The 27,429-nt window shown below is 44.9% G+C and overlaps 1 protein-coding gene across 1 annotated transcript; it reads right to left on the bottom strand.

Annotated features, from left to right (window-relative positions):
* Positions 1 to 27,429, bottom strand: LOC124035789 (lysyl oxidase homolog 1-like). The gene is made up of 7 exons (XM_046349520.1): positions 25,877 to 27,429; positions 18,185 to 18,293; positions 16,894 to 17,031; positions 9,703 to 9,859; positions 9,325 to 9,420; positions 3,266 to 3,381; positions 1 to 1,807 (listed from the first exon to the last, which is right to left on the bottom strand). Exons 1-7 carry the CDS (start codon positions 26,991 to 26,993, stop codon positions 1,801 to 1,803), a joined length of 1,740 nt encoding a protein of 579 aa, XP_046205476.1. The 5' UTR covers positions 26,994 to 27,429; the 3' UTR covers positions 1 to 1,800.

The raw sequence follows: 27,429 nt of genomic DNA, 5'->3' as shown, positions 1-27,429 counted from the left end.
TCCAAACACCTTATAGAGGTGTAAATGTACGTCTTTATTAGGTATGTCATTTTTGACAGGTGTTCAAGAACAGAAGAACTCAAGCAAATCAACATATACTCTATATATTTAATGATGCCTGCTATAATCCACAAGTCTAATAGTGTCATTCCATTGATCGAATAGAATCTCCTAATTATACTTTCCACCTGTCTTGGTAAACAATATCAAGAGCAACCAGAATACAAAGAAGTGTTGGTCATTGACAGCATTGATAGACTACTATGTACAATCTTAAAATGGTCATGTTAACGTGTAATATGGTATATAAACAGAATACGAGACTAGACCTGTTCTGCATTTGTTCACGTTTCTACGTCCTTTCTCTTAAGTGTTTTACTGTAGGTGTGTGTTGCAATGGAGTGTGTGGGAGGCCACAGTGGGCCGTCATCACAGGGATGTCTGATAGAAACCGTACACTCAACAGGAAACAATAGCTCACTCTTTGAGAGGTAGGTAGAGGCGGCATTTCGGCACTCTGTCTGTCTGTAATGCCAAGCTAAACCTACTAGTGTAATGCATCACAATGATAGGTTTTTACAACAGTAGTTTCTTCTTTACAGTCACTCTCTGCCGCAACACACTCAATTTGAACAAATACAAAATATGTTCTGGATTCGTATAAAAAACGATATATGAGTTCCTGGAATTTCACAAATACAGCAACAATTCAAACACAGTACTAAAGACCCTTTCATTAAAGAAGAGAAGAATCAAAATACAATCAATTAAAACAAGTACAGTTCTCTATAGCTAAAACCATGCATCAGTGGGTTAATTGTCATGTACATTCTTCTTACAAAGCTACAGATAACCTATTTGGCATCTGACCAGTGTTGGTAGTTGAAAAAGAAAACTCCAATGTAAGTTTAATTCTGGAAAGCACCTCCTTGAAAATAAATGGCAGTTCTGCCAACTAAGCTTTATGTTTTCTTGTGAGACAAACACAAAAATGAAGGACGTGGACGAAAACGGACTTTGTCGGTATTTAGAGGCGGTAACGCTCTGGGTTCTGACAGCCTCTTTATGTGAGGGACTACTTGATGGAGACTAACGTGTGCAAACGAACAAGACCTGGCTTCTCCCCTCTCTCTCGTCTCTCCATAATATCACACTATGTAGATGTGCTCAGGGAATCACATTGTTTTAAAACTGGCACAAAGAGGCAGAGAGAAGAAGAACAACATCACTATAATGGTCCTAGTGAGTCACTGGCTGGAGCTGCCATGTCTTCCTCCCAGACAGCGTGGATGAATGCACCATTTCTTTTTTTTTGTTGGATTGCAGTTGAGCCCAGACTCGTCTGGGACCACTAATTTCAGCACCAGCTCCATTTCACACCTTATTTCAAACCAAACCGAGCCACTCCGCTCACAGCTGTGAGCAACGTACTCACAATGTCCAAGATGTTTACTATTTCATGGACAAAAGCCTCATTAAGGCTGTCAGAGTAGAAATACGAGCAGTGGGGTTGGTCTGGGAGAGAAGGTTATGGATAATATAGAAGGAAAACAACAATGGAGACGGTGGGAGACTGGAGTGATGAGTTTGGGATGGGTTTTCAGTTTGTGTGCCTGTGTAAATATCCCCATGGTTTCTTCAGTGCCACTGGATCCCATGTTCACTCTGGGCCCAGGAAACCAAAAACAGCACAAACAAAACAACAGCAACAACAATAACAAAACGAATTCCATTCACATTTCAATGGAACAGCACTGTCCTGGAGGACTCACCCTGGCTGGGCAGCCTTCCCACGTCCGATCAGGACCTTCAGGATGGACATAGAACAAATAACACAATGAGGCGGGTGTTGATAACACAGGGAGACAGAGAGGTTAGTGTACCTGTCCACACATTCTTATTAAAGGCCCTTTCTGTAGACCGAGGCAACGTTATTATAGTGAACTTAAACTGAAGCTAAAATGAAAACAAAATCATGAAAAACGACTTAGAAACGGAAATAAAATAATGAATAAACCTGTTTGAAAAACTAAAACTATTATCTTTGACACCAAAACGAACTAAAAGAAAATTAAGCAATCATGAATTATGTTCAGTTTAATTTTTCCACCTAAACATTGGACAGAAATCGAATTTCAATGGGGTTGTCATGCTTTTGAAGTGTTTTAAAGCTACTGAACCGGGCAGGTAAATGCTGCCAGGAGATGGGTAAGTTTCAAATAGGCCTAATTTGTGCATTACTGTCACTAGCTATCACTAGCTAACAGGGAAAATGTCAGATGGGGTGGTGCGTTTTTAGCCCAGTGGGATTGTCTAACTTTTTTGTTGTTGTGCAAAATCATCATTATCTGGCTAATAATGGGGACCTTAAAGAAATAAAATGGGCTGGTGAGGGGGCCTCAAGTGAAAAAATGCCTGGTGTATCAGGGCCGAATTTTGGTCCCAGTCGGCCCCTGTTCTTCTTATATGTACCGCTAAGTTAAAAAGCATTGAATCTGCGTAAACGTGGGTTAGAGCGAGTTTCCTTCCACCATATTGCTTTTGCACCAGTCTCAGTGCTTTTCCATTTAAATCCAAGTCACATTGAGCTGGAGTTTATAATTGAAACCTAACCTAACCTTTGACTTGATCAATCATCCCAAAAAAAACACACCATTTTTTAATATGTACAATACAAACGTCTCCTAGCCTCCCCACATGCTTTCTGTTCCGATCACAAAAAAGAAAACTGAAACAAAACAATAAAAAAAAAACGAAATAGCATGTTTGTTGTTAGTTATTCACAGCTAAGACAATCACATAGGGTATATACTGTCATTATACGTGTCTATATCTTTCCAATGTCAAAGAAAGGGTCAGTTGGTTTTCTGAATGCTTTAGCCCACTCACCATGTAATTATCTGTGTACTCCCTATATACTCCATACAACTAGAGGTGATTTACTACCTCACTTGTACATTTTCATTGCTCAGATAAAGTATGCTCTAAAGCTGAGTCTCTTTCATAAAAAGAGATGGATTTTTCAGTAATTCGGAGTGTAATAATGCACTTCCTAATCAACCCATTGAAAGTCCCAATAGCCTTAGTGCTCCTTTTGAGAGGCAGTATAAAACAGTCAGTAATCATTCATCTTGGTGACATTGATGAACATGATTGACAGAATCATTAGGTAATGAACTAAAAAACAGTTCTAACAGGTAGTTTGGCATAATAATGAGCGCTTGTCTTTTGACTAGTGTCATAAAAGAGACGTTGCCGTACTCACTGAGATATCTTGCAGTTGGTCGTTGTGACGAAGCGTCCCGTGTAGTGGATATTGCACCTCACCACGTTGTTGGTGAAGTCGGACTCCAAGATAAGGTACTTGGGGTTGACCTGGAGCTGAGAGGCAGAGGAGGCAGAGGAGGATACCACTACAGCTAGGCAGGTAGGAATAAAACAATAACTTACACAGTACTTTTATCAGTGGAATTCTGGCAGAGATCGGACGGAGAATCTTGACTTGAGATTCTGTATGCGTAAATAAAACATTTGAAGTGCTGCTTAAATCATCTGTTGATGTCAATGGGGAATTGATGAGGAATTAAGATAGTTGTATGTGTGCTGTAGGCTAATGTGCTTTCTGACACGTGGAGTTGCATGGCAAATGGTCCAGGAACAAAGGCCAATGTCCAAGGACTAGTCATGTCATGCAGGTGAAAGAGGACCCAAAAGCGACTTAACAGAAACAGAGTTTATTAAAGTCCAAAACGGAATAACAGAAATCCTCTAGACTTGTAGAGTGGAAACAACTGGAGAAGTTTACCACAGACTGCAGGTCGCCGGGTAGGCGCAGGCCGTAGTCGACTGAGACACCTGCTCACACGCAGCATCTGATGAAGGCACAAAACACGACAGGACAGGGTGATACACAATCACGGCAAAAACACGACAGGACAGGGCGAAACGCAATCACAGCATGGTGAATACAATACAAGGAACCGACCGCACAGGAACGGATCACAAAGGAATAAATAGGGACTCTAATCAGGGAAAGGATCGGGAACAGGTGTGGGAAGACTAAATGATGATTAGGGGAATAGGAACAGCTGGGAGCAGGAACGGAACGATAGAGAGAAGAGAGAGCGAGAGAGTGAGAGAGGGAGGGGAGAGAGAGGGATAGGAGGGAAAGAACCAAATAAGACCAGCAGAGGGAAACGAATAGCATGGGGAGCACAGGGACAAGACATGATAATAAATGACAAACATGACAGTACCCCCCACTCACCGAGCGCCTCCTGGCGCTCTCGAGGAGGAACACTGGCAGCAACGGAGGAAATCATAGATCAAACGGTCCAGCACGTCCCGAGAAAGAACCCAACTCCTCTCCTCAGGACCGTAACAAAACGATAAAAAGGGAAACTAGGGTACTACTCTAAAAAAAAAAATGAGAACTAGGGACAGACTGAGACACAGCAAGGGCAGGGACAAGAACAGGAGAGATGCGATGGCAGGGAACAGACTGAGACCCAGCAAGACCAGGAGCAGAAGCAGAAAAAATTACCAGACTTCTTCTGCGCGCAGTCTGAACACGCAGCCACGAAACGGCGCGTGTCACGCTCCTGAGTCGGCCACCAAAAGCGCTGGCGAATAGACGCAAGAGTGCCTCGAACACCGGGATGACCAGCTAACTTGGCAGAGTGAGCCCACTGAAGAACAGCCAGACGAGTGGAAACAGGAACGAAAAGGAGGTTACTAGGACAAGCGCGCGGCGACGCAGTGTGCGTGAGTGCTTGCTTAACCTGTCTTTCAATTCCCCAGACTGTCAACCCGACAACACGCCCATAAGGAAGAATCCCCTCGAGATCAGTAGAAGCCACAGAAGAACTAAACAGACGGGATAAGGCATCAGGCTTGGTGTTCTTGCTACCCGGACGGTAAGAAATCACAAACTCGAAACGAGCGAAAAACAACGCCCAACGAGCTTGACGGGCATTAAGTCGTTTGGCAGAACGGATGTACTCAAGGTTCTTATGGTCTGTCCAAACGACAAAAGGAACGGTCGCCCCCTCCAACCACTGTCGCCATTCGCCTAGGGCTAAGCGGATGGCGAGCAGTTCACGGTTACCCACATCATAGTTGCGCTCAGATGGCGACAGGCGATGAGAAAAATAAGCGCAAGGATGAACCTTATCGTCAGACTGGAAGCGCTGGGATAGAATGGCTCCCACGCCTACCTCTGAAGCGTCAACCTCGACAATAAATTGTCTAGTGACGTGGAGTTAGGAGCGGACGTAAAACGTTCTTTTAGAAGATCAAAAGCTCCCTGGGCGGAACCGGACCACTTAAAACACGTCTTGACAGAAGTAAGAGCTGTGAGAGGGGCAGCAACTTGACCGAAATTACGAATGAAACGCCGATAGAAATTAGCGAAACCTAAAAAGCGCTGCAACTCGACACGTGACCTTGGAACGGGCCAATCACTGACAGCTTGGACCTTAGCGGAATCCATCTGAATGCCTTCAGCGGAAATAACGGAACCGAGAAAAGTAACGGAGGAGACATGAAAAGAGCACTTCTCAGCCTTTACGTAGAGACAATTCTCTAAAAGGCGCTGTAGAACACGTCGAACGTGCTGAACATGAATCTCGAGTCGGAGAAAAAATCAGGATATCGTCAAGATAGACAAAAACAAAAATGTTCAGCATGTCTCTCAGAACATCATTAACTAATGCCTGAAAAACAGCTGGCGCATTGGCGAGACCGAACGGCAGAACCCGGTACTCAAAATGCCCTAACGGAGTGTTAAACGCCGTTTTCCACTTCTGATGCGCACGAGATGGTAAGCGTTACAACTTAGTAAAGCACCTGGCTCCCTGCAGAATCTCGAAGGCTGATGACATAAGGGGAAGCGGATAACGATTCTTAACCGTTATGTCATTCAGCCCTCGATAATCCACGCAGGGGCGCAGAGTACCGTCCTTCTTCTTAACAAAAAGAACCCCGCCCCGGCCGGAGAAGAAGAAGGCACTATGGTACCGGCGTCAAGAGACACAGACAAATAATCCTCGAGAGCCTTACGTTCGGGAGCCGACAGAGAGTATAGTCTACCTCGAGGAGGCGTGGTCCCTGGAAGGAGATCAATACTACAATCATACGACCGGTGAGGAGGAAGGGAGTTGGCTCGGGACCGACTGAAGACCGTGCGCAGATCATGATATTCCTCCGGCACTCCTGTCAAATCGCCAGGTTCCTCCTGAGAAGTAGGGAGAGAAGAAACGGGAGGGATGGCAGACATTAAACACTTCACATGACAAGAAACGTTCCAGGATAGGATAGAATTACTAGACCAATTAATAGAAGGATTATGACATACTAGCCAGGGATGACCCAAAACAACAGGTGTAAACGGTGAACGGAAAATCAAAAAAGAAATAGTCTCACTGTGGTTACCAGATACTGTGAGAGTTAAAGGTAGTGTCTCAAATTTGATACTGGGAAGATGACTACCATCTAAGGCAAACATGGGCGTAGGCTTGTCTAACGGTCTGAAAGGAATGTTATGTTTCCGAACCCATGCTTCGTCCATGAAACAACCCTCAGCCCCAGAGTCAATCAAGGCACTGCATGTAGCACCCGAACCGGTCCAGCGTAGATGGACCGACATAGTAGTACAAGATCTAGATGAAGAGGACTGAGTAGTAGCGCTCACCAGTAGCCCTCCGCTTACTGATGGGCTCTGGCCTCTTACTGGACATGAATTAACAAAATGTCCAGCAACTCCGCAATAGAGGCACAGGCGGTTGGTGATCCTCCGTTCCCTCTCCTTATTCGAGATGCGAATCCCTCCCAGCTGCATGGGCTCAGTCTCAAAGCCAGAGGAGGGAGATGGTTGCGATGCGGAGCAGGGAAACACCGTTGATGCGAGCTCTCTTCCACGAGCCCGGTGACGAAGATCTACCCGTCGTTCTATGCGGATGGCGAGAGCAATCAAAGAGTCCACATCTGAAGGAACCTCCCGGGAGAGAATCTCATCCTTAACCACTGCGTGGAGTCCCTCCAGAAAACGAGCGAGCAGCGCCGGCTTTCCACTCACTAGAGGCAGCAAGAGTGCGAAACTCAATGGAATAATCCGTTATGGACCGTTCACCTTGGCATAAGGAAGCCAGGGCCCTAGAAGCCTCCCCACCAAAAACTGAACGGTCAAAAACCCGAATCATCTCCTCTTTAAAGTTCTGGAATTTGATAGAGCAATCAGCCCTTGCCTCCCAGATAGCTGTGCCCCATTCTCGAGCCCGGCCAGTAAGGAGTGAAATGACGTAAGCAACCCGAGCTCTCTCTCTAGAGTATGTGTTGGGTTGGAGAGAGAACACAATCTCACACTGCGTGAGAAAGGAGCGGCACTCAGTGGGCTGCCCGGAGTAGCAAGGTGGGTTATTAACCCTAGGTTCTGGAGGCTCGGCAGGCCAGGAAGTAACAGGTGGCACGAGACGTAGACTCTGGAACTGTCCAGAGAGGTCGGAAACCTGAGCGGCCAGGTTCCCACGGCATGGCGAGCAGCGGACAATTCCTGCTCGTGTCTGCCGAGCATGGCTCCTTGGATCTCGACGGCAGTGTAACGAGCGTCTGAAGTCGCTGGGTCCATTCCTTGGTCGGTTCCTTCTGTCATGCAGGTGAAAGAGGACCCAAAAGCGACTTAACAGAAACAGAGTTTATTAAAGTCCAAAACGGAATAACAGAAATCCTCTAGACTTGTAGAGGGAAACAACTGGAGAAGCGACCACAGACTGCAGGTCGCCGGGTAAGGCCGTAGTCGACTGAGACACCTGCTCACACGCAGCATCTGATGAAGGCACAAAACACGACAGGACAGGGTGATACACAATCACGGCAAAAACACGACAGGACAGGGCGAAACGCAATCACAGCATGGTGAATACAATACAAGGAACCGACCGCACAGGAACGGATCACAAAGGAATAAATAGGGACTCTAATCAGGGGAAAGGATCGGGAACAGGTGTGGGAAGACTAAATGATGATTAGGGGAATAGGAACAGCTGGGAGCAGGAACGGAACGATAGAGAGAAGAGAGAGCGAGAGAGTGAGAGAGGGAGGGGGAGAGAGAGGGATAGGAGGGAAAGAACCAAATAAGACCAGCAGAGGGAAACGAATAGCATGGGGAGCACAGGGACAAGACATGATAATAAATGACAAACATGACAAGTCAGCTCTTTCCCTTCTGAGGGGCCAAGGTTGTATCTCTGTTATCTCTGTTACAGTATCCAGAGCACCTGATATTGATTGTGATAGAATAATACTATAGTATCCACGTATGGTTTTTGTCTGAGACTTGTTCACTGAGAATAACTCTGATGCTATCTATATGTATGTATGATCTGTGTGGTTACTGTTCACTGAGGATAACTCTGATACAATCTATGTTTGTATGATCTCTGTGGTTACTTGTATCTGTATAAAGGTGAAATCTGAATTACTATATGCAAAAATATCTCAGTCATCCCCCATACAAGCATTTATATGCTGTGACACCCTGTGGAGATTGGGCCTGGGAGTGTGCAGGTTACTGTAAACTTGGTATCATTTGATTGCTCAAAGGTGGTTGGTTTCGGGTTGAAAGGTTACGGCTTCAGATGTTATAAATGGAATGAAATGCCTGATCTCTCTCTTATCCTGTATCCAGTCTATGCCCAAAACATTGACAAAGACTCCAGTCACCCAAGTCATGGACTGTTTTCTCTGCTACCGCACGGCAATGCTTTGTAAATGAAGCTTTCTGGCTTGTAGGTGAACCCATTCATTGTACAATGTTAATTAAATGCCTGCCTTTGATATAGACAATTCTCAGACCAATTCTTGCTAGTCAACGTCAACACATTGCTTAAAGCTTGCTTGTATATTTTAATTATCTTTATGGAGTCAGAGAAACATTTGAATAGGCTAATTCTTTATTCTTCCTACGAGTCGCATGGGAGCTATTTATAATATCATATATATTGTATATAGACATGTCAAATATTACTGTCCACGACATGCAACCCAATTTAAGATTCATCCCTCATTGAAACACATGAGGTCAACACAGACAGGCAGAGAGCGATGGGACTGAATTGCAGTCAAAACGAGTAGATCGGTATGAGCCACAGTCTAGGAACCTTAATGTTTTATAGCTTAAGACAACTTTCCACATGTAAAACTTTCAGATACATTTTCCCAGTAACCTGGTCGGGCGCACCTTTTCCTATGGAATGTTGCCTTTGGAATGGCGCCTTCCTGGAAGATTACCAAGTACACATCAGAACTTTCCTCTGCTCTTAGTCTCACCTTTAGTATGTAGTTCCCAGGTTGGATGTCTGTTATATCGATCCACTGGCAATCAATATCAGCGTTGTACGTATCGTAGCAGCCCGGACTCAGACCCTGGACGTACATAGAGGAGAGTTATTCACGTGGAACATCAACAGACTATGCTTATGGCTCAGCAGCAGAGAGACGTGCCTCTGCACCATCTCTGACTCATAGAAAGACTGAGTGGGGTGGAAGAACTGAGACTTTGTGGTTGCTCGCTGAACTCAGATGATGATACCGTGTTGCGGTACCTGCTGCAAGACCATGACACCAACTTGCGTCAGACAAATTAATGATGCCATGCCAAGTCTATTGGCAAATCTACCTTAGTGAGATATGTGTTGGTGTATCTACCTGAGTGTGAGATGTGCAGGCATAACGCTTCAGGTGACCAAAGTCACAGGTGGTGTCCTCCAGACAGAAGCTGGCCTTGTGTCCCTCAGCCACCTTTCTTCCTGTGGTGACCTCCAGCAGGTCATAGTGGCTGAACTCATCCATGCTGTGGTAGTGTCTGTGGGTAGATAGAAGGGCAAATAGGTGGTCGGTAGTGCAACAAGAGGGGAATGAATGTCCACTTTTACCATATAAAAATGCATTTGTGACAGGTAAAAAGCGTCTGTGTGTCGCGCAGCAGAGAGAGGAGGCATGGCACAGGGTGGTCAGCAGGGGAACAAAGAAGAGTCCAATTTTAACATTTATAAATTCAGTTAATGACAGGTACAACAACCAATACTAGAGATGTGCTCAATTTGCATAAAGGATAATTACATGATAATCAGTAAACCAACACAGAGCAAACTGTTTGCTGCAGGCCACCATCCAAAGTCTTTAAATTAGGTGTGCTTGTTTATTTGAACAGCCCATTGCCCTCACCTGTCAACACTTCAACTCGGTGCAGCTTGACTGAGCATATCACAAAGTACCAAAGGAGACTAGAATGTAATTAATACCTACAACCATTCACTGATGAAGCAAGACATTAACAATCTATTGATGTCTGAGGTCTCGTTAATTACTTTCTATCAATCTGGAAAGTTTTAATCACTATCGCAAGATAAGTGAAGGATTGAGCATGTATTCGTGTTGTGTGTGTGAATGCGTCTTTGTCAGCCCGTGCGTTTGTGTATGTGTGTGTGTGTGTTTACACAGCTTTAACAGTGTTGGAATGCTGGATCTTGCCACTGCTAGCCTAGTTACCCATGAGAACAAATCATGTCCTCAGAATGTGAAATGAGCTACACCGCTCTGTGTCTCAGTATACTGCTGGTGCTGGTCCATCTGAAATCATTTACTCTAGTAGCAGTGCACCATCTTGTAGCTGGGATGTGGACCAATGCCAAGTGTCAGACAGTGACCTGAGAGGGCTGGCTGTTTACAGTTTCCCTCTGCGGACCAGCATGTTGTGAATATCCTTTCCATACGAACTGTTAACACTGTGGTACTCAGACAAATCCGACAGATACCGCTACACTGTAAGGTTGAGAATACCAGTGACATACATGGGGGATTCCTTTAAATATGCATTAGAAACAGTGTTGCACTGTAAATAAGAAGGCATCCTCTGTCTTATTCAGTCTCCTGCTGTTTGGAATAAATGGCAGCATGGTAAATGTAAAACATATTGTATCTCGATTCCCAGATACAGTAATGGCCTCGTATTTCAGCCAAGTTTGATTTCCTTTGAAGATGTCATCTGAACTGTGAACACAGTGTCGAATGGCTGAAAAGCTGCGGTGCATTGTCAACCTATTCATCTCACTTTCACTTAAATGTATCCTAATCTTGATTATTGAAATGAATCACCCTTTCTTGCTATTTTTACTGAAAGTCACATTCCAGATTCCAGACACTAAGAATTATGTCAGTGTTTGTTTTGGTGAATGTAGTGCAGGTGTGGTAAGAGCTGGAGCTGGTTCAGTCAGTAGGACTCAGACTGTATAAATAATAACCCAGTCTCCTTACCTCATGCTCCCTGTTCTAACATAGCTACAACTTTTTACTGGCGTAGTCATTAAAAGATTGAATGGAGGCTTGGAGGGAAAAGCAGACGGGTACTTTCCACCAATGGAGGAGGTGACAAATGGAAGAAGTCATTCGTTCCATAGCAGTTGGATGGTAAACAGCTCCTCTCAGGTGAGGAACAGTGTGTTTCCGCAGGCTAAAAGCTACACCATGCGATTCTCTAAGGGGGAATCTGCACCGACTACACAGGGAATCTGTAAACACAGAGGAATTGAAAGGGCTGTACACTGGGTATCCTGAGAGGGCAGCTCTCTGCAAAACACCCACTGTATGTGGTGTGTGTGTGTGTGTGTGTGTGTGTGTGTGTGTGTGTGTGTGTGTGTGTGTGTGTGTGTGTGTGTGTGTGTGTGTGTGTGTGTGTGTGTGTGTGTGTGTGTGTGTGTGTGTGTGTGTGTGTGTGTGTGTGTGTGTGTGTTTGTGTGTATGTGTCTATGGGCAGGGGTTTGGAGGTGGGTGTTCAGTGCAATGGGGGTTTGAAATATGGGCATTATTTTTGTTCCCGCGAAAGACGTTTATTTAGATGGAAGCCTTGAGATTGTTATCTCTCTGTGAGAGTGGGACAGACAGGGAGACACTGGGTCTAGAGCTGTCTGGACAGGAGGGCCCTTTCCCTCGCCTTGTAATCCTGGATCTCCCCTTGTGACTATGTCGACTAGAGAGAATTAACTTTTGGAAGGACACAGAGAGAAGGCTGGAATAAGCATGGCTTGTAATCCTAACATACAAAACATTCCAATCCCACTTTGCACTTTATAACCACAAGTCATTTTCCAGTTGTGTTAAAATGCAATACAAAGACGTCCAGGAGGCCAGGCAGGAGAAGAGGGGGAAATATTTAGAGGATGGTGTTTGCATTCCATACAGTCCAACCAGATTACAGGAGGCCCAGAAATGTATCACATAACGCCTGGGCAAACAGTAATGGGCCTTTGACCTTAGAGGTAATGCTTGTGTTCAACATAAAGAGAAGAAAAGAGGAGCATAATCGGAATATCTGCATGTATAGTGCATTTGGAAAGTATTCAGACCCCTTGAGTTTCTCCACATTTTGTCACGTTACAGCCTTATTCTAAAACGGATTTTAAATAAATAAATAAATCAACACACAATAACCCATAATGCCAAAGTGAAAACAGGTTTTTAGAAATGTTTGCAAATGTATAAAAAAATAATAATTGAAATTTACAATAGTATTCCGAACCTTTGCTATGAGACTAAATTTAAAAAATATATATAAATTAGTAAACATTTCTAAAAAAAACAAACAGTTTTTACTTTGTCATTATGGGTTATTGTGTGTAGATTGTTTGTAGATTGATGAAGAAAAAAATATATTTTAGGATGATGCTGTAACTTTCAAGGGGTCTGAATACTTTCTGAAGGCACTGTACATAATCCGGATTTTAACTGTGTACATCTATTGTACTGTTTGATCATAATTGATCACTCTATTGTGTAAATGGACAGAAATGTTATATTGAGATTGACATTTTTTATAGAGAAATCTGAATCTAATGATGCACACTGTATTAAAATTAAATTATTTAAACTAAACAGAGTTCCTGCTATCTGTTTGTCTCCATAAAACACTGATTCTAAGGTTTTATCCTAAACTTTCTGTACCGTATAACATTTGCTTAATACACAAATTAAAATATAGATGGATTAAGGGGTCATATACTGACGACTCATTGTATTCCATTGGGGGGGAAAATGTAGGACAGTGAAGTTGATTTGGCAAAGAGTTGTTCTTTTCTCAAACAAGCACATTTGATACTGTGTTCTGTACTGTTCCACTAACACAAATCCATGTCATCATATAATACCAGGCACCAGGCCTATGATGCCAGGGAACAGATTGACAGGAACATTTATGGATTCTATTCCATTTCCATTGGCCAGTCAAATCGAGCTGTTGCATTGGCTAACTCCCGCCCTGGAAACCAATGTATAAACAAACAGTGATGTCACCAGGCAACATTGCCAATCTGCTAATGGGCAGTCAACATTCCATAGAGCTGAGGACAGTAAGTACAGCCTGAAACTTGTTGCACAAACCCAAGGAACACAGACATACTGTGACCAATAAAACCGTTGTGGAACGCAAGGTCATAGAGGAAGGGCAGGGCAGAGGGTGTCCAAACATATCAGTGATGTCATGACATACTGTATGAAGTGAAGTCATGATTGCACCAAAAAGAGAAAATGTGAACGCACTGACCTCAGCTAACCAAACTAACACAAAACGAAAGAGCTAAACAGCCAACTTTAAGTGTCAAATTTAACAACAAATCCGATTAACCCTGTAGAGCATCTTACCGTTTTTACCATAGCAAGGTTGTGTACATTGGCGCCGGAGAGGATGGATGCTGTTTTATGGGCTCTTAACCAACCGTGCTATTTTGTTTGTTTTTTCACATTGTTTGTAACTTAATGTGTACATAATATTGCTGCTACCGTCTCTTATGACCGAAAAGAGCTTCTGGACATCAGAAATTACTCCCATTGAATTGGACAAATAATTTTTCTTTAATGTGCCGGACGAGAGGGATTTACTCCAGACACCCGAACAGGCCCTCATCCCCGTCATTTGCAAGAGAAAGAGACTGAGGTTTCGCCAAAGGAGATCGGGGTGCCTTGTGAGGATCCAGTGACGAGTGGCTAATCTGCCTTTGCCATCTGTCCTATTGGCCAATGTACAATCACTGGATAATAAAATGGACAAACTAAAAGCACGTATATCCTACCAACTGGACATTAAAAACTGTAATATCTTGTGTTTCACCGAGTCATGGCTTAACGACGACATGAATAACATACAGCTGGTGGGTTATACACCGATAGAACAGCAGCCTCTGGTAAGACAAGGGGTGACGCTCTATGTATAGATGAAAACAACAGCTGGTGCACGATATCTAAGGAAGTATCAAGGTTTTGCTTGCCTAAGGTAGAGTATCTCATGATAAGCTGTAGACCACACTATCTTCCTAGAGAGTTTTCATCTACAGTGGGGCAAAAAAGTATTTAGTCAGCCACCAATTGTGCAAGTTCTCCCACTAAAAAAGATGAGAGAGGCCTGTAATTTTCATCATAGGTTCATCATTTTCATCAAATCCAGAAAATCACATTGTAGGATTTTTAATGAATTTATTTGCAAATTATGGTGGAAAATAAGTATTTGGTCACCTACAAACAAGCAAGAGTTCTGCCTCTCACAGACCTGTAACTTCTTCTTTAAGAGGCTCCTCTGTCCTCCACTTGTGACCTGTATTAATAGCACCTGTTTGAACTGGTTATCAGTATAAAAGACACCTGTCCACAACCTCAAACAGTCACACTCCAAACTCCACTATGGCCAAGATCAAAGAGCTGTCAAAGGACACCAGAAACAAAATTGTAGACCTGCACCAGGCTGGGAAGACTGAATCTGCAATAGGTAAGCAGCTTGGTTTGAATAAATCAACTGTGGGAGCAATTTGTAGGAAATGGAAGACACACAAGACCACTGATAATCTCCCTCGATCTGGGGCTCCACGCAAGATCTCACCCCGTGTGGTCAAAATTATCACTAGAACGGTGAGCAAAACCCAGAACCACGCAGGGGGACCTAGTGAATGACCTGCAGAGAGCTGGGACCAAAGTAACAAAGCCTACCATCAGTAACACACTACGCCTCCAGGGACTCAAATCCTGCAGTGCCAGACGTGTCCCCCTGCTTAAGCCAGTACATGTCCAGGCCCGTCTGAAGTTTGCTAGAGAGCATTTGGATGATCCAGAAGAAGATTGGGAGAATGTCATATGGTCAGATCAAACCAAAATATAACTTTTTGGTAAAAACTCAACTCGTCGTGTTTGGAGGACCAAGAATGCTGAGTTGCATCCAAAGAACACCATACCTACTGTGAAGCATGGGGGTGGAAACATCATGCTTTGGGGCTGTTTTTCTGCAAAGGGACCAGGACGACTGATCCGTGTAAAGGAAAGAATGAATGGGGCTATGTATTGTGAGATTTTGAGTGAAAACCTCCTTCCATCAGCAAGGGCATTGAAGATGAAACGTGGCTGGGTCTTTCAGCATGACAATGATCCCAAACACACCGCCCGGGCAATGAAGGAGTGGCTTCATAAAAAGCATTTCAAGGTCCTGGAGTGGCCTAGCCAGTATCCAGATCTCAACCCCATAGAAAATCTTTGGAGGGAGTTGAAAGTTTGTGTTGCCCAGCAACAGCCCCAAAACATCACTGCTCTAGAGGAGATCTGCATGGAGGAATGGGCCAAAATACCAGCAACAGTGTGTGAAGACTTACAGAAAACATTTGACCTCTGTCATTGCCAACAAAGGATATATAACAAGTATTGAGATTAACTTTTGTTATTGACCAAAAACTAATTTTCCACCATAATTTGCAAATAAATTCATAAAAAAATCCTGCAATGTGATTTTCTGGATTTTTTCTCTCTCATTTTGTCTGTCATAGTTGAAGTGTACCTATGATGAAAATTACAGGCCTCTCTCATCTTTTTAAGTGGGAGAACTTGCACAATTGGTGGCTGACTAAATACTTTTTTGCCCCACTGTATATTCTTCGTAGCTGTCTATTTACCACCACAAACCGATGCTGGCACCAAGACCGCACTCAATGAGCTGTATACGGCCATAACCAAACAGGAAAACGCTCATCCAGAAGCGGGGCTCCTAGTGGCCGGGGACTTCAATGCAGGGAAACTTAAATCCGTTTAACCTAATTTCTACCAGCATGTTAAATCTGCAACCAGAGGGAAAAAAACTCTGGACCGCCTTTACTCCACACACAGAGACGGGTACAAAGCTCTTCCTCGCCCTCCATTTGGCAAATCTGACCATAATTCTATTCTCCTGATTCCTGCTTACAAGCACTAAAGTAGGAAGCAGGACTGTTTTGCTAGCACAGACTGGAATATGTTCTATGATTCTACCAATGGCAATGAGGAGTACATCACATCAGTCACTGGCTTCATCAATAAGTGCATCGATGAAATCGTCCCCACATGGACTGTACGTACATACACCAAACAGGCAACATCCACACTGAGCTAAAGAGTAGAGTTGCCACTTTCAAGGAGCGGGATACCTGAACATCTAATCAAATGGCTACCCAGATTATTTGCATTGCCCCCTCTTTTATGCTGCTGCTACTCTCTGTTATTATCTATGCATAGTCACTTTAATAACTCTACCTATATGTATATATTACCTCAATTACCTCGACTAACCAGTGCCCCGCACATTTACTCTGTACCGATACTCCCTGTATATAGCCTCCCTACTGTTATTTTTCTGCTGCTCTTTAATTCTTATTATTATGTTTTATTTTTTTTGTATTTATCTTAAAACTGCATTGTTGGTTAAGTGCTTGTAAGTAAGCATTTCACTGTAAGGTGTACACTTGTTGTATTCGGCGCATGTGACAAATACAATTTGATTTGAGCATCATAAACCAATAGCATATACTGTATGGGTTTGGGGAAACACTGGTTACTTACTGATGGCAGCTGTGCCACTCCCAGGTGTGTCGAGGTCGGTTGGGCATGAAGTCAGCCGTCCCCTGGTTCTTCACCCTCTGTGGGAAGCGAAGCAGGACTCTGACGTCATAGTCTGTAGTCTCAGCGCTGTAGGCAGTGCTGTGGGGAGACAAACACAAAGAATGGAATAGCAATGAGTGAAGGAAAGTACAGAAGGCTACAGAGAACTAGTCTCCCAAGGGTTGTCCCGGTGAGTTTCTGATACCTCAGGCTCACAATGTGTTCCTGCAACAAGACAGAATTGAGCGTGTCTGGAAAAGCTAGAGGGAAAAAAGATGTTAAATAAATAATGACAGATTACTGTGATTAATCTCCATAGCCTACTGCACACGTTTTCAGTTTTGTAGCAAGGAAGAGGACGGGCATACACTGTCTAGAGACGTCCAGTATGAACACATTTTAGAATTGTTTTAATAATAACCTGCATTCCAAAGTATCAGTAAAAATCTTTGCAATTCATCTTATGGCTGTTGTTGACATTGGAGTGTATAGCACATTATACAAGGCCATCTGTCCATGACTGCTGATAACACAGACAGAATATGAGAGGGCTTCGAGGAATGGCTGTGCTTGAGACAGGAAGGAGGGCAAACAGAAGAGCCAGTGAAACAACAAAGTTCATCGCCTTCATTTAAATGCTCTGCAGTCTGGGCAATTGTACCGTACCCATCTAACCCTGGGGCCAAAGTCAGAGGACCATTTTGTGTGCTGCGACTGCAGACCAAACCACTCAGAGAACCGTTTACTGACAGGCCACGTTACATAGGCAAGCCTTAGGCTGCGTTTACACAGGCAGCGCAAATCTGATCTTTTGCCCAATTATAGGCAAAAGACATGATCTGATTGGTCAAAAGACGTCAAAATTGTATAAATGCAGCCTTAGTGACAGGCCTAGGTGATCAGATGTCAGGTTATTGATGTTGCACCGTGAACTGGGTTCCAAACTGTATATACTGCAGTTTAGATAAGGAGTACATTTACTAAGCAGGTAGATAAAACAGTCCGGATCTGAGACATAATATGCTAACATTCACCCATAGCCACATGGAATCTTACAATGTGTTCTAACTGGAGGAGACTGATTGTCCATCAGAATGTGACAACTGGCTTACAAAAATTGGTGATAAGAGTGACTACTAACAGAGTGACTAATAACAGAGTGACTACTAACAAAGTTATTGTATGTTCTCCTCATCCAAAGCAAACACAGACACTTATTAAAACACTTAAAAGGTTTCAAATGGTCTCTTACCTTGCCAAGCATTTTTCCTCGGCAGCACAGCGGAGAGAGTACATGTGAGCCCTCTGGATATACGTGGAGGCCTGCACATAGTTGGGATCAGGAACGAGGTCTGGCAAACCTAGAACAAGACACTTGGCTCAACACATAGTATCCTTCGACAGCAATTGATTCAATCATGTTAGTATCAATACCTTGATGCCAATGTCAACTTTTACCGGTCTGCTTCCTCCCTTGACAGAATATAGAGTATCGCTGTGGTGCACCGACCAGTGAGGTCATTCCTCAAATGAAACAGCACAGCTTTACACCTCCTCATCCATCAGCTATATTTCATTCCCCTGCGTTGTGTTATTGTAAGGACTTTGATACAGATGCAGTAGAAGTTCACGCTTTTAATGATGTGCAGCTTATAAAGCCTTCCTAAACACTACATACATGTGTTACAAATCATTTATAACCATATTTCATGCTTTATAAACGCTTCATAAATGTGGCATAACTGCGTGACATAACCACCAATGTCAAATGTGACATAACCCGCTATGTCAAATATGACATAAACTTGTGCTTTATAAAGGGTGGTATAAGCACAGCTTAATAAAGGCCTTATAAATCATATTAAATTGAGGCTTCACAATACATTTATAAACCTGTCATACATTCTTGGTAGAGCATCTCAACGCCAGGATATTGAATTTGATTCTCAGGACCACCCATACGTAAACATGTATTCACCAATGACTGTAAGTCGCTTTGGATAAAGGCGTCTGCTAAATGTTATATATATTTTTATTAATTCACTAAAACATTTCTAGGATGGCCCAACCTCTTTCACTCTTGGGTGCATAGTCAATATTGGACCTGAACTCAACTTTCCCCAAAATGCTGTGCTGCAGAAGGATGTGTGCAGTCATGCACAGAAGAACACTTTGGTAGGGCCTTTAAAAAATATTTTGTTTTTGTTTTTGTTTTTCCAGGTTTCGGATTGTTAATTGTTCATGTTTAGACAATTATTTTTCATATATCGTTAATGGTTATTGACACTTTTCTACTATTACGTTAGGTACATTTATTTAAAACATTTCTGAAATTCCCTGACATGGAAGTACTTTTTTAGTGTTGCTGACGAGACACTGATCATATTATGAGTTCAAATGCCTCTGGGCAGCGAAAGGATATTTTCTCCAAATGATTCTGGGGGACTACACACATGCGGCTATTCTGTGTTGAGCGGTTAACAAAGAAACAGGTCCTCCTATCTGCTTCATTCAGAGTTATTTATGCAACTTTAGTTGTGATACAAACGTTGGGCTATATGTTAAAATTGATTTTGTATTTGACCCCCTTTTTCTCCTCTCACCGCAGCAACGCCCCAACAGGCTCGGGTGGCAAAGGTTGAGTCATGCATCCTCCAAAACATGACCCGCCAAACTGCGCTTCCTAACACCCGCCAGCTTAACCCGGAAGCCAGACGCACCAATGTGTCGGTGGAAACAACTGACGACCAGGGTCAGCCTGCAGGCGCCCAGCTCGACACAAGAAGTTGCTAGAGGAAATTGAACCAAGTAAAGCCCCCCGGCCAAATTCTCCCCTAACCCGGACGACGCTGGGCCTATTGTGCGCCGTCCTATGAACCTCCCATTATGGCTGGTTGTGATACAGCCCGGGATTGAACCTGGGTCTGTAATGCGATGCAGTGCCTTAGACCGCTATGCCACTCGGGAGGTCTATATGTTTAGATTTGGAATAAATTCTAAGACTGAAAGATGCGACTCTGATGATGAATGGCATGAGCTCTAGTTTGTTTCTTGCGCAGGCTGCAAACACTTCATCAGTCTCTCATTCACAATTTGACAAGCACTTGATAATGCCTCAAATTTCCTGGCGGCATCCCCCTTGTGTGGCTGTAATGCCCACTAAAAACATCCAGGTCTTTTGTGGCCAGTGGCCGTTGTACCCTTGGGCTGAATATAATAATCATAATTTCCTTCTCCAGGCTGCACCTCTCACTTCCATGATTCTCTCAGATATCTCAATTCTTATTAACCAATGACTGTCACATGATCTGTTCCTTCTCACAGGCATCTCAGCACCTGTAGGCTACAAGTGAAGACAGACACATCGGGGACGCAACTGCGCGAGTCCTTCTTATCGAATTCCGAGGCGCATATTGAAGATATTGGAATAACTGTCCACATTGACTTTTCATCAGCCAACCAGATGAGTCGGCCTAACGAACAGCAGAAGCACTAGCCTATGACAATCTACTGTCCCCCATGGTACAAAAGCTGACCTATTCTATTACATTTTTATAGTGAAAGTTATCTTCCCCAAAGTTGAAACTCACGCGCCGCCAATGTATGCCAGTTAGGCTCTACACCGGTTATAAAGCAAATTAATGTGCTTCATTTTAAGTTATTTGGCCACTTTAGTTGTGATTCAAACCTTGTGATACAAAACATATAGGGCTATGGGCTAGGCAACATGATGTGTACAAATTAAGTTTTTAGAGGGTAAATCATCTTTAATATGCAGATAGATTGTGGCTTCCATCAATGTAATTGTCTGCATCATTTCCAATCCCCCACATATATATTTTTTGTATTTGTACTATTTTCTACATTGTCGAATAATAGTAATAGTAGTAGTTAAGACATCAAAACTATGAAATAACACATATGGGATTAGGTAGTAACCAAAGAAGTGTTAAACACAGGGATTAGGTGTAATGTGACTAACATGACATCACTTTATAGTGTGTGCCATCCTTCAGCACAACATGTCACCCTGTATAAAGCATGATTACATCATATTCGACATAGTGGGTTATGTCACAGTTGACAATGGCGATCATTTTATGTAGCGCTTATGAAGGCTTTATGAAGCCTCTAGAAGCTGAACGTCATTTAAAGAGGGACCGAAGATTTAGTGTAGAGTTATGACCACCGGTTACATATGGTTGCACATTCAGATAGGTGGGCCCTGTGGTCTGCAGTCAGGAATCACTAATTACAGTACATTCCAGATGATCATCTCAGCAGGATTAGTACTCCCTCCCTATAGGTCATTATAGATTCTGATCTTAGTGTACACAAAAAAGCTAATCATGCCAAGAAAAATACAATGGAGTATACATGAATGAGTCATTCATTCTTTAAAAAATACTTCCCTCACAACCTGAATGTGAAAGTGAAAACATGGTTGGTACACATAGGGAGAAAATGATGCTAAAACGCTGGGGCCTCTTTATGTGATGTGATGTTTCATGACACTAATCCTAATTTGCACCTGTCGTTCCATGTTAACCTTTGGCGTGAAAAATACATTCAGACTATTCATATCTGGAGGGGATAATGATAAGCATTACAGAATCAACTTCCTCAACTACACTTGCAATTCTGTTCTGCTACAGTAGCCAACGTTCATATTTCATATTTGCTGTAGGCTCCTAGTAATCAAAAATGGAAAGTTATTTCACATGCAAGAAAATGAGCGAGATGGAGGGAGAGAGAAAGAGAGACAGAGCAGCATGCTAAGGTAAAACAACAATGATCTCACACCCCGCTGTTCCTAAACTGGGCCAGTGATCGACTCTGTCAGAGAAAACATAAGACTAAATAAAAAAGCAGGCCTGAGTTGTCAGAGCCAATGTGTGTCCCATTTCCAGTAAAGGGCATGTCAGAAAGGGTCACTGGGATACCTTATCACCACCCCCTTCCCTCCCCCTTTACCTCAACCTCGAAGGCCAGACATCCACTTAAATGTGAACCAGTTGGAGCAACATAAAGTCAATCTCGTGTTTTGACCTCTGGTATACCATTCAAAAACTACCATCAGCTTCATTTTGGTCCCGGCCAAATTGAAAAAACAGTAAAACAACTGAAGCCATACGGGGACATGATATTTAGCGTTGCACTTTTGTATTCTCGCTCTGTCATCACGGTTGTTTACAGCAGGCTTTGGATACAGTTTGTTTATAGGAATTCTACAGAGAAAGCTTCCTATCTCCTCTGCCTGTTTAACATCCAGGTGAGCCTTCCCCAGTTTAGACACAGGTTCAAGTGAGGGTTCTGTCTTTCCCAGCACTGTGTACAGATCCTATTTGTCATCTCTCTCTGAAGCAGACTTACAGGCCACGGGATGCTTCCTGGGGCAGACCATGTAAACACTGTAAGGCCTGTGTGAAATGCAGAGGTTTTCCATCCAGCAGCGGACTCTTCTCCCTCTTCTTTCGCCAAAGCCTTTGTTCTTTAGCCCCCTAATCTCCGGAAACTGGAAATTGGGTATTTTTCAGAGGGATATAGTGTGTCTGAACCAAAGGCTGATCAGCCCTCAAAAGCATTTGACAAGGCTGTACATACTGTATCATATTCTAAGTGGGGCACTAGAGAAAAGATGTTGGATTTTGCCAGTTCTTTAATAATGTCTTTCCCTGAAAGTGTACAATACACAACATATAAACACATCCCTTTTACGAAGTCAATGGCATGTCATTTATCTTTTGAGAACAGCTCTTTCATTGGAGTGGGTGCATGTGAGAATACGTGAGAGCTTAAGAGTGGTGAGAGAATAGAGTGCAATATAATAGTGCTGTGATGGTTGCAGTCACAGCTCTCCGTGAACAAGACAAGTCCGAGCCTATTGCAACACACCAACACAGGCTCTTTCCACATCCCTCATTTATCTTGTTCCCATTAAGGCCATTTGGCAATAAACAAGACAAGTTACTACTTATCTCTATTGACAAGTCAATACATTAACACTTCCCACTGGGCAAAAACTGGTTGAATCAACGTTGTTTCACGTTAGTTGACAACTCAACCAAATATAAATCCAAACTAGACATTGAACTGATGTCTGTGCCCAGTGGACTTTGGATAGTTCATGTGTGGATACTCTACAGACTATCACTAACGTTTCAACTGACTATCTATTAACCCTAACCCTAATCCTGAACGTAACCCTTATCCTAAACCTAAACCTAACCCTTACCCTAACTCTAGCCCTAACCCTTATTCTAAACCTAGCCCTAACTGTAACCTAAGCCAGCGGTTTCTTATCAACAGATAGTTTGTCGACAGAATGACCATGTGTAGAGCATCTACAGATGGACTAGCCAGGCTATCCAAATCAAATGTGACCCTCAATAATTCTGTGTCTAATCGGTCTTTGATTTGAGTCCTATTCATTTGAGTGGCAACAAAGCGAACCGGTTCTCCACATTCGAAGGTCAGTTAAATTGGAATCCCTTTGCAGCCTTCGCTTCTATTGACTGTCGGCCCACAGGAGGAACTTATATCACATTTATTAAATGGCGTGTGAGAAAGCTGAGGCATCTGCACACACGTTGGCTGTGTCTTGGACAGAGAAGAATGCTTCCACATTCCAGTGTCTTAATGCGTGAGACTGAGTTATGGAACTGAAGCACATGGCACATTAAGGAGCCTCATGCACAGCCTGGCCAGGCAGAGGAATAGAAATATGTGTAAGTCAGTCTTCCATGCTCCCAACCAGAGGAGAGTACCCCATCTGATGTCCCTGCTCCTCAGGCCATGGAGGCTCCTAGCAGCTAGGACAGAGAAAACTCCCACACACGTGTTGGCAATTGCGTCACTTTTCGCCACACGGCTTCAGTTACTGTAAATAAATGTTTTCCACATTGATAACTTTGGGCTCCAATAATAAAGTCGGTGTCCACCCCTTACCCTCACCATACTCCCTAACCCAGCCCTGTGATTGGCTCTCAGAACAGAGTCTATCAATTACCCTTGGTTTTCAAGAAATTGTGTGTTTTGAATTACAAAACGAATATTGGGCATTTTGGCTGGGCCACTGCATGTTTAAGAGTAGCTTGTTGATGCTCCCTCCCTCCCTCTTCACCCCAGCTCATACTAAATATTTGTTTGATTTCCTGAGGCAATGGACCATGTGAAACAGGGACTTTCCACTAATCCGTTCCCCCCTCCTCCTCTCTCTCTCTCTCTGGTAGTGGTACAGGCAGCACCCCCCTCCTCCTCTCTCTCTCTCTGGTAGTGGTACAGGCAGCACCCCCCTCCTCCTCTCTCTCTCTCTGGTAGTGGTACAGGCAGCACCCCCCCTCTCTCTCTCTCTCTGGTAGTGGTACAGGCAGCACCCCCTCCTCTCTCTCTCTCTCTGGTAGTGGTACAGGCAGCACCCCCTCCTCCTCTCTCTCTCTCTCTCTGGTAGTGGTACAGGCAGCACCCCCTCCTCTCTCTCTCTCTGGTAGTGGTACAGGCAGCACCCCCTCCTCCTCCTCTCTCTCTCTGGTAGTGGTACAGGCAGCAGCCCCCTCCTCCACTCTCTCTCTCTCTGGTAGTGGTACAGGCAGCACCCCCTCCTCCCCTCTCTCTCTCTCTGGTAGTGGTACAGGCAGCAACCCCCTCCTCCACTCTCTCTCTCTCTGGTAGTGGTACAGGCAGCACCCCCTCCTCCTCTCTCTCTCTGGTAGTGGTACAGGCAGCACCCCCTCCTCCTCTCTCTCTCTCTGGTAGTGGTACAGGCAGCACCCCCTCCTTCCCTCTCTCTCTCTCTCTCTGGTAGTGGTACAGGCAGCACCCCCTCCTCCTCTCTCTCTCTCTCTGGTAGTGGTACAGGCAGCACCCCCTCCTCCTCTCTCTCTCTCTGGTAGTGGTACAGGCAGCACCCCTCCTCCTCTCTCTCTCTCTGGTAGTGGTACAGGCAGCACCCCCTCCTTCCCTCTCTCTCTCTGGTAGTGGTACAGGCAGCACCCCCTCCTTCCCTCTCTCTCTCTGGTAGTGGTACAGGCAGCACCCCCTCCTCCCCTCTCTCTCTCTCTGGTAGTGGTACAGGCAGCACCCCCCTCTCTCCCATCCTGCTCACCCAGGCCCCAGTCACCCTCCTCCAGCCAGCCCCAAAACCGAGGTAACCTCTATTCCCAGGTTCTACACCCAGACCTCCCCAAGAGCCAAGCCATTTTCAGCAGACTATTTACTCCCCAAGCTATGACACAGTGAGCCCTGTGTGTGCGCTCACCACATTGGCAGGCCTTTCTCAACACCTGGTTTCAATAACCCCTCTGAGTGAGGGGGGAAAGATGAACCGTCCTTCAGTAGAGTTTGCTTTTGTTTGGCAAATTATAATTGAAAGACTTGAGCCAGTAAATAGCAATGAAATTCTGGTTATTTAAAAAGAGATTTCCATGTACTGTGTTTTGGGCCTGAGAGATGTGACCTCTAGAAAACAGTGTACTTCTCCAGCTGCAGAGGCACATAGCTGGGGAGACAGGTGGTAAGGGTTCTGCTCCCCCTGGGCTCATACTGTCCACCGCTGTCAGGAAATAGCAGAGGAGCAGAGTAGAGGAGCCACATTCCCTTCTTGTTTTCTTTCCTTCAACTGAGGAAAAGCTTGGATGTGACCCCACAAGTGCATAATCCACTTCACATGTGCGCTACCATTAGGATCTGGTGGTTCATTCGTGGTTTGCATGACTGTCTTGTACTGCTCACATCAAACAGACTATAAAGTTGACTAAATAGAAGATGACAAATCTATTTTTTTTCTTTAGGACCACATACAGATAATCTTTCATACTCTCAAAAAAAAAATACTGTACATTCTGATGATTTAAAACATCTGGTTGGACAGTGGACAAAGAGCTGGCTTTGTTATAAGACATAGTATGTTGAACTAAATGACTTTGTGCATGTTAATTGCGCATACCTCTCTGTTCCGGCCGGTAGACACTCCCGACGTTGACGCTGGGGTTCTCCACGGCCGTGTTGGGGTTTCTACCTGGCACCACAGGCGGAAGGAAAGGAGGCTGTGGCTGCACCTGGGGCCTACCGAACGGGGGGAACTGCTCATACTGGGGACTTCGTACTGGAGGCTGAGCGCCAGCCACTGTCCTGTCCAGGGCAGCGGGCACTGTGTCGGCAGCAGCAGCAGCAGCAGCAGGATCTTCTCCTCCATTGTAGAGGCTGTGTGTGTATCTGCGGTCCAGGCCATCTGAGAAGGGTGGCTGGGCAGCCCGTGCTGGCACATCAGGCACGGCAGGCACGGCAGGGTTGGGCCCGTAGCCATAGGACTGGTAGTAACGGTAGCCATCCTCACCATAGTCCTGAGGGGAGCGTGGAACCACAGGGGCCAGACCAGCACCCGTTCCATACCCGACTCCAGTGTATCCTCCACCGACACCAACATATCCTCCACCACCAGCACCGTATCCTCCACCACCAGCTCCATAGCCTCCACCTGTGGCCCTCTGGAAGGGTGGCTCCGCGTAGCCCCGACCTGCTCCCTCCACCACACTAGGATCATAGGGCAGGGGGTAGGGCTGCTGAGGGAAGGGGTATTGCGGGTAGGGTTGGACAGGGACATTGTAGGAAGATGAGAAGGATGATGAGGACGATGAAGAGGACCCAGTGGATGGCCTAAAGCGGGGGTTGGTGGAGCCTGTCCCCACGGAGCCCTGGCGCCAGTTGTTGGGCACCTGTCCGAAGCCAAATGGATGTCTGGCCTGTCCTCTCACGGTCTCCGAGCCTCCCCTGGAGGGGGCCTGCCTGCGTACATTCCCACCTTGTGGTCTGCGGGGGGTTCGGGGGCGAGAGTCAGCCACCACCACTCTGTGACTTCTCTCCTGTTCCTGTGCTCCTGCAGGGACGTACTCGGCTCCACTGTTGAGGAGACTGAACCTCCGGCCGTTGTTCTCCCACTGGATCATTTGTCTCCAGGGGGTGGCAGCGCCATCCTGCCCCACAGCCTGGTCCTGGGCCTGGGCCCATCCGGAGCCCAGTAGCACACACACCAAGCTCATCACAACAAGAGGCAGCATCATCATGACACTAAACACACCTCAACTCACCACCACACAGAGAAAACAACCAACAGCCGCTCAAACACGACCAACCACCTGTAGCCTATGTCAACACAGCATGAATCCTTTTCTGGGGGTATGGAGCAGCGCGTGGTGGGGGTGTGGAGAGGATAGCAGGAGGATATGCCAGTGGTTCTGTCCATTCGCTGCTCCTTACAACTGGCTAGAGAGGCTGAGGATCAGTCTGTGTCCAGGAGCAGTCATATCCGGGAGGGGGGTGAGTGGGCTCCAGAGGCCCCGCTGGTGATGCTAGTGTCTGTTAGTGCTGTGAGAGAATGCCCTGTCTTCCTGGCTGTCTAGCTGTGCTGTGACTGTCAGTTGACTGAGCATTGCTCTCACTCAGCCTTCTGGAGAGGAGTGCCTGCCTGTGTGCCTCGACCGAAGCCTTCTATTTGCTCCT

Source organism: Oncorhynchus gorbuscha, linkage group LG05 (assembly GCF_021184085.1).
Source record: "Oncorhynchus gorbuscha isolate QuinsamMale2020 ecotype Even-year linkage group LG05, OgorEven_v1.0, whole genome shotgun sequence".
Lineage (NCBI taxonomy): Eukaryota > Metazoa > Chordata > Actinopteri > Salmoniformes > Salmonidae > Oncorhynchus > Oncorhynchus gorbuscha.
This window is presented reverse-complemented; position numbering and strand designations above follow the sequence as displayed.